We start from the raw sequence: 16809 nt of genomic DNA, 5'->3' as shown, positions 1-16809 counted from the left end.
CAAATGCAAAAAGCGCCTCGGTCCAAATAGAAACTAGCCAAGATAAGCACCATCTCCAATAGTTACCATTCTGGGCCAATGTTTCCGTACAGTTTCTAACTCATAACACAGAAATCTTCTCTCTTTTTGTCAAGATTGTCGACCAAATGCAAACCAAAACAAATGCATACTTAATAAAATGGAAATGGCTTTGTGCATATTTGAGCTCTGTGTGATTATAATTACCTTACCTTGATCCTACTAGTGCTTATTAAAACATTCATTCATTCATTCATTCATTCATTATCCTAACCTGCTTATCCTGAACAGGGTCACAGGGGGGCTGGAGCCTATCCCAGCATACATTGGGCGAAAGGCAGGAATACACCCTGGACAGGTCGCCAGTCCATCGCAGGGCACACACACCATTCACTCACACACTCATACCAACGGGCAATCAGCCTAACCTACATGTCTTTGGACTGTGGGAGGAAGCCGGAGTACCCAGAGGAAAGCCACGCAAACATGGGGAGAACTCCACACAGAGAGGCCCCGGCCGACCGGGATTCGAACCCAGGACCTCCTTGCTGTGAGGCGGCAGTACTACCCACTGCACCATCCGTGCCACCATATTAAAACATTTATTTGGGAAAATAATTAAATAATAAATGGGCAAAGTATATTATAACACATAATCTAAATGCAGTAATGAGTGGTACCTTGTACCTTTACTGAATTGAGTCCCTTCCAAGGAATCGAATGAATAGAAAACAGACTATTCACTACAGCTATGAACAAAGAGGATTTATCTTGAGTGAGGTAGACAGGCAAAATGAAGTGCATTGGTTCCTGGACTAAAGCCTTGCTTCTGTTTTGTGAAATAAAATCCAACAACCTTTCCTAAGGTATGAAAAAGTGAATACATTTATTTGGGTAAGAATCACAGGCAAAGGAAAATGGAGAACACAGATGCTGTATTGTTTAACTAATTCTGTGCAACAACCAATTAAAGGGAATGTGCAATATTTTAGTGAGACTTCTCAGCACATCCTGAACAGTGTTTACTGTGCAATGCAAATACCAATATAAAGTAAACCAGGTTCTGAACATTAAAAAAAAAAAGAGGTGAGGACAGACAACAAGGCAATTGGCTCTATAACAGGGAAATAACTAATCTCCGTGGTAAGCACTGATATGAAAACAATTAGCTGTCAGTCAGCCAGCCAATCACATCTCAGTCAGCCAGCCAGCCAATTGCAAGCCTTGGCTGGAGCTGGGGCAGATGGACTGGCGGCCCACTCTTCATTTCCCTGTAGCAGGTATTCACTCCCATTCCCTGTCTCCCTCCGCTCCCATTCCTCCCTCTCCCTCTCCCTCTCTCCCGTCCCTCTCCTTCTCCTTCTCCTCTAGCCTCCTCCCCAGCTCAGCGGCTGCGTCCAGGAGAAGCTCCTCCCTCATCTGGTCCTCCTTTCTCTGGAGCCGGTGGAGGTAGTGGCCCCTCAGGGTCCTCATCTGCACAGCCCTGTCTACGAGCCGCTGACTGTGGGCCCTTCGGCTGGCCAGGGGACAGGCGGGCCCGATGTCCAACGGCTCCAGCCTCTGACCGCACAGCGACAGCAGTGCCATAAGACCCCCAGGAGCCGCCGTCGATACCGTGCCGGAGGCCCCTGGGGAGCCCGTGTGGATCGGCACCAGGAGAACGTGATCCAGAGCCCCCTCGCCCACCAAGTCCAGGAGGCTGCGCAGCGCCTTTGTTCCGTCTCCTCCGTCATCGCTCAGCCCAGGGGCCCGCAGGACCAGCAGGAAGGCGTGGGGACCAGGGCTGGCCAGCTGCAGGCTCCGTAACGCCTCCCGCGCGACCTCTGCTGGTCCCAGCGACGCCCCCAGGATGTCCGGGGTGTCCACCGTGACCACCTCCCGTCCGTCCACGAAGGCCCGCCGTCTCACACACTGCTGCTGGCACCCTTCGCTGCTCCTCCCACTGGAGGGAGGGCAGCCCAACAGTGCGTCCCGGAACAAGCCAAGGTCAGCCACGCAAGGCCCCACCAGAATGAGCCGGAGTCCAGGGTCGGAGGGATAGAAGGTCATTGGGGCAGGTTCTTGGAAGTTCCTTCTGTCGGTGGACCGGTCTGTGGAAAGTTCTGGAATGACGACTAATGCTGGACAACACTAAAAACCACATAATAACTCTTATCCGATTCCAATTACAACATCTGGTGTTAAAATCGAATGTTCGGGCCAACATTTTTGGGGTTTATTAAACGCTTCCAAGGTGTATTTCCATTCAGTGAATGCAGAGGGCCAGCAATCCAAGACAGGAAGTAGGGGCAACAGGTGAGGTTTTGGATGGGACTCACCTTGCAGGTTTTGGATCAGGTCAGCCACAATCTTCCAGCATTTTGTTATGTTACTGACAGAACCTGTTGGGATGGAAGGGAAAACTAAATATCTAGCTAAATATCTAACTAAACATATCCTGTTGAACTTGGGTTTTAGATGATTTCCCTTTGTGTTATAATAGTATTCTTAGCGGTACTGTATGTGTGTAAGTACTGATGCATTATTCAAAATAAAACAACTTCAGAAAATAAAAGAGAATACATGAGAATTTAAGAGGCTTAGGATATAAGCTCTATTAAAAAAAAAAACCAATGTGCATTATCCTTAACTTCAGGGAACAAGGTTAAGCACATTCTGCTTTTTTAAATAAAGGTACACAACACCAGCATAACAGTAGGCATGTACAGTTGGGTGCAGAAGTTTGTGAACTTAAATGCCGGTGGGAGGTTGGCTTGCGCAGGCCTATACTTGGCTTACAGTACTGTGCAGATCACGCAGTCTCAGAAACACCGTTTTGTGTCATTTATGTAGTAAAGTTCAGTGGATTTAAGTGTTAAGTAATTTTCCAAAAGATACTGAAAGGATAATGGTTTGTTGTTTTGTATGTTTAATAGTTTCAGTGCCAATTTATGTGGTGTGTGAAGAGATGCAGATGCATGTGAACAGTGCACACATGCTTACTTGGGGTGATTAGTGTTGATGTCCCATTTTTTCCATATGTTATGTGGTTTTCTGACTAATTAGTAACGCACCTGACTGTGCGGTGTAATATAGGAAAGATTTCCTAAAAAATCCTTTAAATCATAAAAGATTATGCAACTGGCATGCTCATATAATACTGACCAATAAAATAAGCAATTCCCACAGAAATCTCAGGAAAATAGCACTCAAATTATTATTATATATCACTTATACCTGTCCATGCTACCTGGGTTTGTATTTTCCTGTGACAAATGAATGTTTGCATTGTGTGTTGCAGGTTACACCAGAGGTTAGCCCTTTTTGGAGTTTTTGTATTATGTAGTTATTACCCATTGAAATGTACTGGGTATGGTGACTTGTTTTTTTTCCATTACTTTCACAGTGCTGACTGTGGCAAGCTTTCAGATAATAAGATTTTTCAATTTTCCTCTCAGGCCATTCTGGATGAGCCCTCAGACTGCAGAGGACATCGCTCACCGAATAAAATCTTCCAGAGATGACACAGCCACTTAAACAAGGTCCTTAACCCTGAAACGCACAAAAACCAACAACGCATTAGCGACAACAGGAAAACTGCCCTGCTCTCTCAAGAAAAATGACCTCATTACTCACCGTGCCCTTTCCTCTTAATGGAGATTGGGATGACTCATCCCGGTTGAAGTTTATCCCATGCAGAGAAGGCAAATTTTTTTTCTTTTTAGTCTGGCTTGGCTGGGGAATAAGCCCATGGCTCTGCTTATGATCTCCAGGCTCACACTTACCAAGCTTGTATAAAAAAAAACGGTTTTCCCCAAATGTGCCAAGACTGTAGGTTTCCCTGACCACCAGCTCACAACAAGCTTCCGAATTAGTCTGACAATGATGTCAGAGTAATTATGTGCCAGGAAAGATTCAGAAGGCCAATTATAGATTATACCATGATACAGAGACCAGAGAAGGCTAACCACTGAGTCACATAATGAAAATGACTTAGACACGCGTCTATTTACCCACAGTGATTTTTTTAAGATCACTTTTTTTTTTTAAGAAGCACCATTACTGTAGTGCTCACTAGAGTAGCTTCTCGCTCTTGGGGCTATACTCCTGTCTTCTCGGGCATCCCTGATCTTTGCACATGCTGGCATTGTAAGTCATTCTGGATCAAAGCATCTGCTAAACCTCAGTCAAGTGTAGAAAGGTTCAGCTCTACTTTTACCACGGTTCTGTAGGCACAAGTAACATTTTCTCCTTGTTTTCCCCTAGTCAAAAGTTAATAGAAAGAAACTGGTAAATGATTATTCTACCAAAAGGTTTTTACATTTTACTGGCTATACAATAAATAAATTGCATTTATTGTGTAAATGATTGCACTGAGAGAAGTGGTATTGTGTCTGTGGGATAACACACCCCTGCATCAGCACATGCATGAGCATGCATGCACACACACACACGCACACGCACGCACGCATGCACGCACGCACGCACACACGCACACACACACACACACACACATATGGACACTGCTTACCAAGAACCATTTTGACAAGATGGGATACCCAGCTCCACATTGTGCTCATACCTGTAATGGGAGAATATATCAAACCAGTATTTGGGAAAAAAAAACACTCAATTTTAAATAAATTATGTGCTCCATCTTACAAAAGTGCTACCACAGAGGAAAGACACTCCTGCAAAAACGCACCAGTGAAAGAGCAGACAAGACGGATTGGCCATCGAATCAGGAAAGGGAGAGCTGCAGGACGAAGGAGAGAAAACGGATTCAGAGTTAAGATCACTGAATGCAAGATAAGATCTGTGAATTACCTTTAGCATGTGCAAAATCTTTGAGCATAAACAAAACTAATAACACAACAAAATGATTGGTGCAAAACAAATACTGTGGCCAATCATTTGCCATGTTATTGGCTTTGTGTATGCTAAAAGTCTTTGCACATGCACAAGGTTGTTCTAAATCAGGCCCTTAATGGCACAGCCCACACAGTTTATGACAGGGGAGCCTGTGATTATTTAAAACCCTACAGGCAACATACAGTACTACAGGAGAGCCAGTGACTATTTTACGCCAGGGGTGCACAACAAGGCCTCATCCCTTTGAGGATTTTGTGCCAAATTCTGGTCTGAATTATTTAATTGACTCAATCATATCTTACCTGAAATGTGGATGAGTACCGGTTACAGCTGGAGACTGCAAGTGTATCCTAAAGATTTTACTGTGCTGAAGTGCAGGCATTAACCAGGGTAATTTATAGAGCTGTCAGCAAATGGCAATTGGTTGGAACAAAAAGCAGTACGCAGACCGGCCCTCGAGGACCAGAGTTGTGCACCCCTGTTTTACACCCAACAGGCCACATACAATACTACAGGAGAGCCAATTATTATTTTACACCCTACCCGCCACACACATACCGCTTTCAGACAGATGGGGTTCTGTTCTGGAGTCTCAGAACCTTGGTGCTTTCTGGCGAACCAGTCCGCGTCCATACCACTTAAAGCAGAACCGAAGTTCCACGGAGGGCGTTGCTTAATGCACACGGCAGGCGGAATATGACACGCCCACTGATGACGTTGCGGTTCGCAAGGAAAAAACAACTATTTTTTGGCTCCAGCTGAGAACCAACTTTTCAGGTTCGAAACCAATTTATTTTCGGTCTGAATGCGCCCGCCGGTTCAAAATTAGGTTTGGGAACCGGAACCGGCACGGAGCCTTGCCAGTGTGAAAGGCCTAACACAGTACCACAGTACTACAGGAGAACTGGTGCTGAATGGAGAAGAAGCCGATCTCTCACTGATGAAAAACTGTAGCCAGTCCTGCGGGTTTCCTACCAAATTAGGCTACTTTGAAAGCAAAACCATGGGTGAAAAAAATAATGGCACTAGTTTTTGGGATTTTTTTTGTTGCACTGCACATAACTGCTGAAAGAGGCTAAACTCTTAGATAGTTTATCAGATAAAAATTCAACCCGGGCAGTAAGAGAACAGACAGCATGCTGGCAAGCTGCTGGGAAGGAGGCAGTAACAGAGACAGTAGTGGCAACCTACTCTTGTAATCCAGAGCGACGTACAGTTGATTAGACTAAGCAGGAGACAATCCTCCCCTGGAGCAATGCAGGGCCTTGCTCAAGGGGCCAACGGCTATGCGGATCTTATTGTGGCTACACCGGGATTAGAACCAACCAACTTTGCATTACCTTAACCACTACACTACAGACCGCCCCTAAATGCCCTAAATGCAGTCCATTTACCAAGCAGCACCAGAATCAGTTCTGAATTTGCAACATAGATAAGGAGTCACATTAGGGCCTGATGGGTGAGATTTCCAGGCCTGGGCCAATAATGTTTTCTACAAGTTCACAAGCCATTGTTCAGAAACATGCCCCTCCTCCTCATCCACCATGGCCAGGATAATGTGCCTGGTTGTCCCCCCTGACAGCAGCCCTGGAAAGCGACAATGTATTTTGTGCTGTAGTTTTGGAGCCTGTTTGGCAGTTTTCCAGAGGTTCTTTGGTTGGAAATTTTCTCTTGACCTGGCACCCCTGACCGCAGACTGTGTGTGGAAGGTGTGTCATTAGGAGGAAGTCAATAGCCTAAACTGATTACCTTATACCCTGATCAACTTAAACTTTAACCTACAAATGTTCTTAAAATGTGAAGAAACTGTAAAACCAATAAAAACAAATTGGCCAGTGAGATACAAGAGGAGACTGACCTTGTGTGAACCTGTACAGCAAGAAGCCCAAAACGGCAAGTGCTCCTGTCAACACACTGTCGTAGTCTGTCCAAAGGCCTGTGGCAAAAAAAACAACAACGTTACAAGTGTATTAAAAATAGAATGGGGAATCCCATAACAATCTGCTGAATTTTCAAGCAGTAACATGGGCTCAATAATCACGTGTGGAGGCTATGGTAAACTCCTCCTGGATTGCACTTTGATCCCTGCATAGCGGCTACAGTCACAAACAGATAGTGAAAGAATAGTTTAAAAATAATAATAATAATAATAATAATAATAATAATAATAATAATAATAATAATAATAACAATCACAAAACAATCTTCAGCCCCAAACAAATCGCTGCTATATGCAAACTGTGACAGAATCTGGAAAACACCCTGAAAAATTAAATGAAAAATGTCAACCATAAAACCAGTTCTCACTGAAAATGTAAAATGGGTGTAAATCAAATGTCGGTTAAATTATTACCAGGAGTGATAAGTTGCTGTTCGGTCTCGCAGAGGGATGCTGAAGTGCAAGTACTCTCAGGTTTACAGTCGCATTCCATTGCTAGTCTTCGGAGGTTCTCTGGCAATGTGTCTTCTCCGCACCCTAAAAGCTTACCCTGTTCTTTGATTTTTAAATCCCGCCTTATCTGAAGCCTTAAAGTGTTTGCTTTTGTTATTATGTGTGATTTAATCAGAGAGAAACGGTACTGAATTCAACACATTCCTTCAACTGACTACAGTTTACCTCATTATTTTATGTTGAAAAAGTCCCATAACACATTTTTTTTGCAATGCAAACTTTGTCTTTATCCTTTGTTATGCATCACCTTTAACCATCCTAACACATTACTGGGACTGTTTTCTTTTTTATTTATTTATTTTGAAAATAGGCTACTTAATGTTGGATGTGACTTTTTATCCCGTAGGTACTTTAGAAATGACCAAAGATGTTACATAATGTGTTACATTATTACCTTGCTAAATGAGCTATACCGGGAGGCCGGTTGATAAAGGTGAATTTGCAGTTTTAATACTGTTGCGACTCAAGACAGCGCTGCACTGATGTGAGCCAGTTATCTTAGCTAACGCTGCAGTTTATGTGCCTCCTTTCGGTTGCTGGAAAAATATTCTAGATGCCCTCATTTGGTCGGGCAAGCAACGTTTCATAGTTGTAAATTTGGAGTTTTGCTTTCATTTTCTAAAAATAAAATAATAATAAATACTATAGCTAAGGTTAGCTAGCCGTTAACTTTTATAGCAACTGGCAACTTGGCTTGCGAAGATCATTTTTACGACAAATAAAGATTGGGAAGCTTTTTGATTGGGAAGGAAAACCAGCTGTCGAAATAAAACACAATGGACCACACCAAATTTCCCGTCAAACTCTATATTTACGACCTTTCTAAAGGAATGGCTCGTCAGCTCAGCCCGATAATGCTAGGTAAGTAGACTTAGTCCAGGTAAGGTGCGTGCCGGTGGCCACTGTGTAGTCAGGAAACGCCGAGGATAGAGCAGTGTTAGCTATGCGGTTAGGCCATTATCTTAACCTTAAAACATTGGGACGGAGCTTGCTATTGTTATATAGTTGTTGTGCAAAGCATAGGCTAACGAAAGAAACAATAATATTGAAGAATTTCTATATTAGCTAATAATTAATTGAATCTAACGTTAGCTTGCTACAGTGGTCAGTGCTGTCCGAGTTGTTGCTGTACTAGCTAGCTAGCTAGCTACCTAGCAAGGTATCTAGGTACAACTAATTCAAGACGAAAGCCGACAGGTGTCAGTTTGTGAATTGTTTAAAATAAGAAATTAGCGAAATTATGTTTGTGGAAAGTTAAAGCGCTGCCGGCTCAATTTGACAAAGGAAATCTGAAAGTGCGAAAGGTGCATACTTGATGCAGCAGCTAGTGTGGATAATGTTACAAGGCTACTACCAACACAGTTGTATTTATGGGTAACGTTAGCATAATTAACATTATTGGCTTTTAGCCAGCTAACGGTAACACTAGTTAGCTACGACATTGCGTCTTTTTCGCCACATGACAAACCTCATATAGGAGTTTTTGCTTTGACTTTAAATTGACTTTAAATTAGCTAATGCATGAAGGAGCCTACAGATGTTATTATCCGGGATTATCAGAATCGCAGAATATGAAGGATAGCTTTGTGGCTAGCTGCGAGTAAATCATAGACCCCGGTATCATTGAAATGCATCAGTGTACAAAGTGTACCTTTTGCACAGAAGTGGTACAGAGCAGCCATTTTAACCAATTACTGTTCAATCTTGCCCTTAGAGAACCGTTATAATGCAAGATTTAGTGTTTACACGAACAATTAAATCAGCCGAGTTCACAACTAATTCGTCGTGACTGGTTGTTGGTTTTTCAGTGGAAAATAAACAACAAAAAAATGCTCCTTTTGGTATCATGGTGAATAGTTTCCACAATCCACTGCAAATCCGTGTATTATGCAAGCCCAGGGTGTCACAACTTTTGCGTTTTGCTTTGGACTCTAAATTCTTGCTAATTTTCTTTTCTTATTCCTGTGCAGGGAAGCAACTTGATGGAATTTGGTAGGTAGAGCAATCGCACGTGGAAGTACTAATCGGACTGTTAACTACAGATCACTGCTTCCTAAAGCTGTAAAATACATTCTCACATCTGTAGGCATAAGTATAAATATTATTATGTAATGTGTGTGGGTGATGCAGAGTGAGAGGCACTGCCTATCTGTAGGCAGTCGGCTGTAATACTGCTTTTGCTCCCTGTGTTGTAGGCACACCTCCATTGTTGTGTATGGGGAGGAATTCTTCTTTGGAGGAGTGGGCATTTCAAGCTGTCAACCGGTGAGTTCTCTTCTTTTTTTTTTTTCTTTTTTTTTTTTTTACATTGTCGCAGAATTGTTAATGATGGCTACTTCTGTCATTATTGCTTTATTAGGTGCAGCTGGCTGTACACAATTTGGTGCTTTGCGGTGTGCCTGTGTGTCTGCATAATCGTGTGTGTGTGTGTGTGTGTGTGTGTGTGTGTTTGTAAGAGCACTGAGCAGTCCCAATCTACCCAGCACCTCCTCCCTACCTAATTCCATACATAAAAACTGACAATGTAGTCCCCCTATCAACACTGTTCTGGAGAACCCTGATATACACGTGGATGTTTTTGATATGACCAAGGGATGCAGGACTGCAGAATATGACGGCACAGTGATGCAGCTGCATTTGACCTGTGTGTTTCAGGGTGGGACTGTGCTGGGTGAACCCAACACAGTGATTGAGCTGGGCAGCACAGAAGTCACCGAGGAGATCTTCATGGACTACCTATCTTCCCTGGGGGAAAGCACATACAGGTGTGTGGGTGTGTTCAGGCCGTGTTTGTATTTGCATTTGTATTTTAAATAATTGTGTGCACTTCGAGGATAGTGTGTGTTTATCTGTACTCTGGTGTTGATGGGGGATGTGAGAGAGGATCTGAATAGGACTGGGCATTCCAAGCAGACAGAAAAGCCCAATGCACCAGAAAATATTTCTTACCCTCTCTCTCTCTCCCTCTCCCTCTCCCTCTCCCTCTCCCTCTCCCTCTCCCTCTCCCTCCCTCGGTCTGGGTTTCGTTGCTACCCCTCTAAAGAGGGGACAGGTACCGGCTGTTTGAGCACAACTGCAACACCTTCAGTAACGAGGTGGGCCTGTTTCTGACGGGGCGGAAGATCCCCTCCTACATCACAGACCTGCCGGCCGAAGTGCTCTCCACGTGAGTCCCGCCCCCCTGCTTCCCCTCAGACCAGCTCAGCAATGCAGGCGGGTGGGTGACTGAGTCAGCTGGATAACTGAGCTGTGTAAAACACTGAACAGCTCTTTTTACTTTAGTCTGTGTTCCAGATTTGAAAGGGTTCCGAGTCTCACTTGTTGCATGTATTCAGCTCACTCCGTAATTCTGCTTCGTGAAACCCACAAAATCAAAACATTGCAGCAGTAAATGATGTTGTCATTTTTAGCAGTAGTACACACGTCCCAATGTGAGCATTAATAGCGCCCTCTTGTGTTCAGTGGTGGAAAATAACAGTTTTACTTTTTTCTTTTTTTTAATGCAAGTGCTTTGCTTCTTGTGATGTGCTGGTTCTGTGTGTTTAGTCGTCAGACTCACGCATCTAGCGCGTTTGCCTGGTAAAAGAGGCAACAGCGCTGCTCTGACATTATTGTTTGTCTTCCTGTGTGTGTGGATTTGTCTAATCACGCTCACGCTTCCTTCCAAGATGCCTCCTTTGTTTACCATGTCTCAAAGCTGGCATCACATTTCCAAATTTGCAGAGCGATCCTGTTCTCAGATATTCTTGACTCGTGTGAACACACTTTGAGGAACTCCGAGCAGGAGTTTACACTAAGTCGTTCAGCACGAGCAGCGATAATGGCATTTGTTGCATCTCCTCGAACACGCAACTCCACCTCCACTGTTGCTGCCGGGATCATCCCTGCTATCAGAGCCAGGGTTCCTCACCTGGTTCCGGGACGCATCTCAGGCCCTGCTCAATGACACTTTTTGGCCCATCAGTTTGCTCGTAAACGCATCGGACAAATACTTACTTGTTTTAGATTCAAATACTTTTGTCTGCTTTACCGAGCTTGTCTGGTGTATTGGAACCAAATTAATTACTCTCAAAAAAAAGTTCAAACCTCGCCTTCTGGTCCTCCTGGTTGGCTCAATTGCACCAGGCAAGATCAGTCGAGCACAGAAAAGTATTTGAATCCAAAACAATTACGTATTTAACCCAGCTCTGAAACGCGTGCAAAGTGCTGTCATTCCGATGGGTCTTTACTGTAATGTCATTACTGTTCTCCCTCTTCCCTGAAATGGCGTTGGTATCGTTGTACGAGACGAGTGCTCAGCGGTAGATGGACGGGGCCGGCCTGCTCAGGGTGGGGCTCTGCTCACCCAGGTCTCTCCTGTCTCTCTCACCTGCAGGCCCTTTGGGCAGGTCCTTCGGCCCTTCTTGGACTCCATCCACATCGCCCCTCCCGGGGGAAACGTCATCGGCGGCCACCACGGCCAGAGATAGAGCTCCGCAGAGTCACACACAGTAACACACTGCACACACACACGCACACGCACACACACACGCACACACACAGTAACACTGCACACGCACACACACAGTAACACTGCACATATGCGCGCACACACACACACACACACACACACACACACAGCAAGTAACACTGCACGCACACATGCAGACACGCACACAGTAACACACACACACGCACACACACGCACACACACGCGGTAACACTGCACATATACACACACACGCACACACACACTGTAACACTGCGCACACACACACAGTAACCCACTGCACACACTGCACACACACAGTGTTTCCCAGGATGAGAATGTCATAGGTGATGACCCTCACCTTAACCTAATTTAATATTTCTTAAATTAACTAGTTATATGGAAGATATGGTTATTCCATACACTATATATGCATTAGACATTTGTTTAAAAAAAACCAAAAAAAAACTAGTGTTAAACTAGCTTACCCCAGAATATGTTTTCTGGTATCTTTCTCGGCAGTGGTAAATAATGCTGTGCCAGACACCGTCTTGATGGAATGCATGCTCAAGATTGCATTTGCATTCCCAACCTTGGCCTTGGCAATGCCACTCGGATTGTCGTTTTTTCAGATGAGTCGCTGAATAAAATGAAATGTTGTATCGTTTAATTCAACGGTCAGGTGCATATTCAGTAGTGCTCTTGATTTCTGGAGTATCAGCATCCTGCTGCAATTTAGTGCTGTGGGAAACTCTGTGTGTGTGCAAAATATAAACATATAAATACACACACACACATTATAGTATATATACACTCAGTGATCACTTTATTAGGTATTTATTAGACTTATATTTTAGGCTTAAGTCTTCTGCTGCTGTAGCCTATCCACTTAAAGGTTTGATGCGTTCAGAGATGCTCTTCTGCATACCACTCTTGTAATGTGTAGTTATTTGCATTACTGTCACCTTCCTGTCGGCTTCGACCAGTCTTTTCCTCTGACTTCTCTCATTGACAAGGCGTTTCTGCCCTCAAAACTGCTGCTCACTGGATGTTTTTAGTTTTTCGCACCATTCTCTGTTAACTCTGGAGACTGTTGTGCATGAAAATCCCAGGAGCAGTTTCTAAGATACACAAACCACCCTGTCTGGCACCAACAATCATTCCACGGTCAAATTAACGTAGATCACATTTCTTCCCCATTCTGACATTTGGTCTGAAAAATAGCTGAACCTCTTGACTACGTCGGCATGCTTTTATGATTTAGTTGCTGCCATATGATTGGCTGATTAAATATTTGCATAACAAGCAGGTATGCCTACCCAAGTGCTCACTGAGTGTATGTATAAATATATATATGCTATATGATATATATAAATATATATAATGTCATAGGAGAGGTGTACGCCTTGGAAGCATGTTTGTGCACTTGTTCCCAAGTGCTTTTTTATTTTTGTATTTATGTACCCTGTTTTAATCGAATCTACCAACCTTCCAAGTACCCCGACCAACAAAAATGTTCTGAAAATAGTTTGTCCTTATCTGCTTGAATAAGGGAGTTTGGAATGACTATACTCTGTGATTTGTAGTTTTAGTAGGGGGGGGAGGGGGAGGGGGGGATGATATTGAAAGAGTAAATTATGAAACGAAGATCAACAGTTTTGAAACATAAGATAGTTTGTTGAGTAAAATGTGCCATTACACACCTTTGACTCTAGGGATAGCCATTTGCGAACCGCAGCAGTTTGGGGTCTCTGACCAGGTCAGGTGCCACACAATTGTATCCACCCCTCTTTACTGCCCCCTGCTGGTCAGTTTAAAAAAATGCGCTCTCTCCAGATGAGCAATACAGAATCCCGAGGTTTGCCTGGGGCTCTTCCCAATCGCTTATGTTTTTCACCTCCTCCTTCCTGTCCTAGCTCCTTTTCTTGCTCCCACCTCCGCCCACCGGGGGAGGCTAAAAAGGGAGAGAGTAAAGGAGGTGACGGCGGTGGAATTGAGAACATCGTGGATCGGGCGAAAGGAGTGCCCTTGCTCCTCAGGTACAGGCATGGCAGGTGCGTAGCAGACGGGGAGAGCTGGATCCAGAGGTCGCGCATTCTGAAAAAGTACTTCTACGAAGGATGCGCTCATGCTTTCTTCAGTTCAGGTCGGTTTTATTGGTGTAGCGCTGTTTGCGGAAGTCTCAAAGATGCATTACAGAGTAACAGAAGGGGGGAAATAAAGCAGTAATACCAGCCCTAAGCCAAAGAGCTCAAGAACACTTTGGGAACCTACTAATCCCAGTTTCTAGCTGTTAGAAGGTTTGAATTTCCTCAAAGGCCTTGATCTTTTTCCGGGTCAGGTGAAGAACGAGGGAGATGGAAAATATGCGATTGGAAATATCTCTGGAAAATGAGAAATTTTATTTTTATTTATTCACTTGTTTTGTTGTACGATTTCAGCCAACTGCATTAGGTTATTATTATAATATTTTTTTTATTAATGTATGTATTTAATGTATTTTTGTTTGTATTTTTACTGATGCTGAGTGTAAACTCACCACACAGCACCTAGCAGTCAGTGCTGCCTCACTGCAGAAGCGCTCTGTCCTTTAACCACCGTAGGCCTTTCCTCTCTGAACAAAAAGGGGTGGAACTCCTCAGAGGGCCCCTGACTTCTGCCCCGTATAACTAAACCCCAGCCAAGGCGTTTAGTGGGTCTCATCACCCATTCTCCCGACACCTGGGAAGGGCCTCCAACCAGACATCCACGGGAAACGAACCGAGCCTTCTTCCAGCTGCTTATTCTTTTCCTCCTTTCTCCTCCTTTCTCCCTGTCCCTCCCCTGACCCTTCAAGGCGCTCGGAGGCTCCTGAGCAGGAAAACATGAGCGCATCCTTCGCGGAAGAACGATTTCGGCCTGTAGCGTAGCGGTTATGGTACATGACCGGGACCCGCAAGGTCGGTGGTCCGATCCCCGGTGTAGCCACAATAAGATCCGCACAGCCGTCGGGCCCTTGAGCAAGGCCCTTAATCCTGCATTGTTCCGGGGGAGGATTGTCTCCTGCTTAGTCTAAATCAACTGTACGTCACTCTGGATAAGAGCGTCTGCCAAATGCCATTAATGTAAAGTTTTTATTCCTCGGAGTCTATGGGCCTCTGTGCGTAGTCCTCAGGTGGGGTGTGACCTGTACATCGCTATAGGCAGAAGGCTGAGCTATTACAGCACCTGGAAATGAGGACAAAGCAAACGGATGGTTTATAGTGAAAGTGAAGGTTTATTATCAGTGACTCAGTCTATTTTTGGCATAGATTGTACAATTGAACACCTTTTAAGCGGTTATAATTTTACAGACCGTTACTTTCTTTTTGCACAGGAGAACTGAGAAGAGGTTGTACTTTCGTGTTACTATAACAACGTGCGCTCTCTCTCTGCCCTGTGTGGGGAAATAGTTTTAAAGCAGGATCAACGGAAAAATTGTGGGGGGGAAAAGAATAACCCCATGCAGTTATATAAAAAGCAATATGCTGATATGTATATTGTTAATAATGAATAATTGTCCATGATTATAATATTGTGAATTATTATCATGAAATCCTGGCATAGGTTGTGTAATTCTAGTTTTGCTAGAGGGGTGTGCTGGCTTAATGAGAGTGACTGTAGTTTATCACCGGGCCTCTATATCTTCTCCTGGTGTGCGGCTGGTCACTCTCGGATGTTTCTATGGCATTAGAAGCTCTGCTTTACATATGGTAGATTCACTATGTACTGTAGGTGCTTTATTAATTTATTTATTCAGCTCCCGCTGCCGAACAGTTATTCACAGATGAAGGTCCTCCTTGGGAATGTGTGTAGATCAGGGGTGCTCAACTCCGGTCCTCCAGGGCCGGTCCGCGTACTGGTTTTTGTTCCAACCGACCGCCTTGCTTTTAATTTGCAGACCGCTCTATAAATGACCCTGGTTCAAGCCTGTACTTGAGCACAGTAAAATATCCTTAGGATACACTTGCAGTCTGCAGCTGTAGCCGGTATTCATGCGCATGTCAGGTAAGATCTGATTGAGTCGGCACAAAATCCAGAAACGGATCGGCCCCTGTTGCGCTCCCCCTGGTGTAGATCAGGAGTTGGTGGACCTGTTCACGTACGTTAATGTGGATCTGCGCCCCGGTTAGGATCGGTCACTGCTGCTCTGCATTACGCTATAAAGATACTAGACAACTTAATACGCCAAGATTCCATGTACCTGAACCATGGTGTGAGAGGGGCCTCTGGCCTTCAGACAGAAGGATGCTTGTCCTTCACTTAATACTGGATGTTGCCAATTGCTGTTCACGTGACTTCCAACTGCCTTCATGATCAGCGGTGTGTCCCTCGCATATAAACCAATTGTGTTATTCTTGTAATGCATTTTCTTTGTTATTTATTGTTAAGATCGCACCGAAATGAATAGATATTTGTGTAATATATGATTATTTATTTGTGATTACTCCTCACTGTCTGTCATTATTGTTCTTGTCATGCTGGTTTATTAAAAAAAATTTTTTTTTTGATAGAGTTCAGATAGAAAGCCGTCCCAGATTGAACAACATGCATTCCAATTTTTATATTCATATGCTTGGCCAGGGCGAAATGTCCTGTCACTGTTTTGATTAAAATGTGCTTCTGATTGTGAACGAACTCCTCTCTGACTGCCATTTTGTTGAGGTTGTGTGTTCCTGTGTCTGACGCTTGTGTAAGCCGCCCTCTTTGTCTTTAAGGCGTCCTGCTCCTAGCACAGATGCCCTTTAAACTGCCTGGCTTTTTAAACTGCCTGGCTTTTTAAACCGCCTGCCTTTTTAAACCGCCTGCCTTTTTAAACCGCCTGCCTTTTTAAACCTTCACCTGGAGCATACAGCAATGACCTTCCGTCACGGGTGCTTTGAAGCCGACGACTTTTGGAAAAATATTTTCATCCACCGGGGGGGGGGGAGAAACATGGAATAAAAGTAGTGTAAATTAGGCTTTTCATGAAACGCGTTGGAGGAGAGCGAACACTCCTTCC

At 44.1% G+C, this 16809-nt stretch overlaps 2 protein-coding genes across 5 annotated transcripts in view; one reads left to right on the top strand and one right to left on the bottom strand.

Annotated features, from left to right (window-relative positions):
• Nucleotides 1-959: 959 nt before the first annotated feature.
• On the bottom strand, nt 960-7562 carry LOC133115314 (GTPase IMAP family member 4-like). Of its 2 annotated transcripts, XM_061225165.1 has the most exons (7): nt 7223-7562; nt 6728-6805; nt 4703-4753; nt 4529-4579; nt 3499-3549; nt 2337-2399; nt 960-2108 (listed from the first exon to the last, which is right to left on the bottom strand). In XM_061225165.1, the coding sequence occupies exons 1-7, from the start codon at nt 7299-7301 to the stop codon at nt 1303-1305; spliced, it is 1179 nt and encodes a 392-aa protein (XP_061081149.1). In that variant the 5' UTR covers nt 7302-7562; the 3' UTR covers nt 960-1302. The 2 variants fall into 2 exon arrangements, with proteins under 2 accessions (XP_061081149.1, XP_061081150.1); XM_061225166.1 differs by lacking the exon at nt 3499-3549.
• Nucleotides 7563-7789: 227 nt separating this feature from the next.
• Nucleotides 7790-16809, top strand: part of desi1a (desumoylating isopeptidase 1a) — a 28708-nt gene continuing 19688 nt past the window's right edge. The window contains exons 1-6 of one of the 3 annotated variants that reach the window (XM_061225218.1): nt 7790-8182; nt 9292-9313; nt 9517-9586; nt 9977-10086; nt 10365-10487; nt 11697-11811. In XM_061225218.1, coding sequence (XP_061081202.1) covers nt 8098-8182; nt 9292-9313; nt 9517-9586; nt 9977-10086; nt 10365-10487; nt 11697-11790 — 504 coding nt within the window. In that variant the 5' untranslated portion in view covers nt 7790-8097 and the 3' untranslated portion in view covers nt 11791-11811. Of the gene's footprint in view, nt 8183-9291; nt 9314-9516; nt 9587-9976; nt 10087-10364; nt 10488-11696; nt 16446-16809 lie in introns of those variants that run through there. The other 2 variants (XM_061225217.1, XM_061225216.1) reach the window with 2 other exon arrangements.

Source organism: Conger conger, chromosome 16 (assembly GCF_963514075.1).
Source record: "Conger conger chromosome 16, fConCon1.1, whole genome shotgun sequence".
Classification (NCBI taxonomy): Eukaryota; Metazoa; Chordata; class Actinopteri; order Anguilliformes; family Congridae; genus Conger; species Conger conger.
This window is presented reverse-complemented; position numbering and strand designations above follow the sequence as displayed.

What these genes read in the sequence shown, in the direction of transcription:
- LOC133115314 (XM_061225165.1), bottom strand. Translation starts at nt 7,301, where the DNA reads ATGGAATGCGACTGTAAACCTGAGAGTACTTGCACTTCAGCATCCCTC. An exon ending in ACAGCAACTTATCACTCCTG is followed by an intron (nt 6,806 to 7,222) that starts GTAATAATTTAA and finishes TTTTTGCCACAG; the next exon opens with GCCTTTGGACAGACTACGAC. An exon ending in TCTTGTCTGCTCTTTCACTG is followed by an intron (nt 4,580 to 4,702) that starts GTGCGTTTTTGC and finishes CTCCCATTACAG; the next exon opens with GTATGAGCACAATGTGGAGC.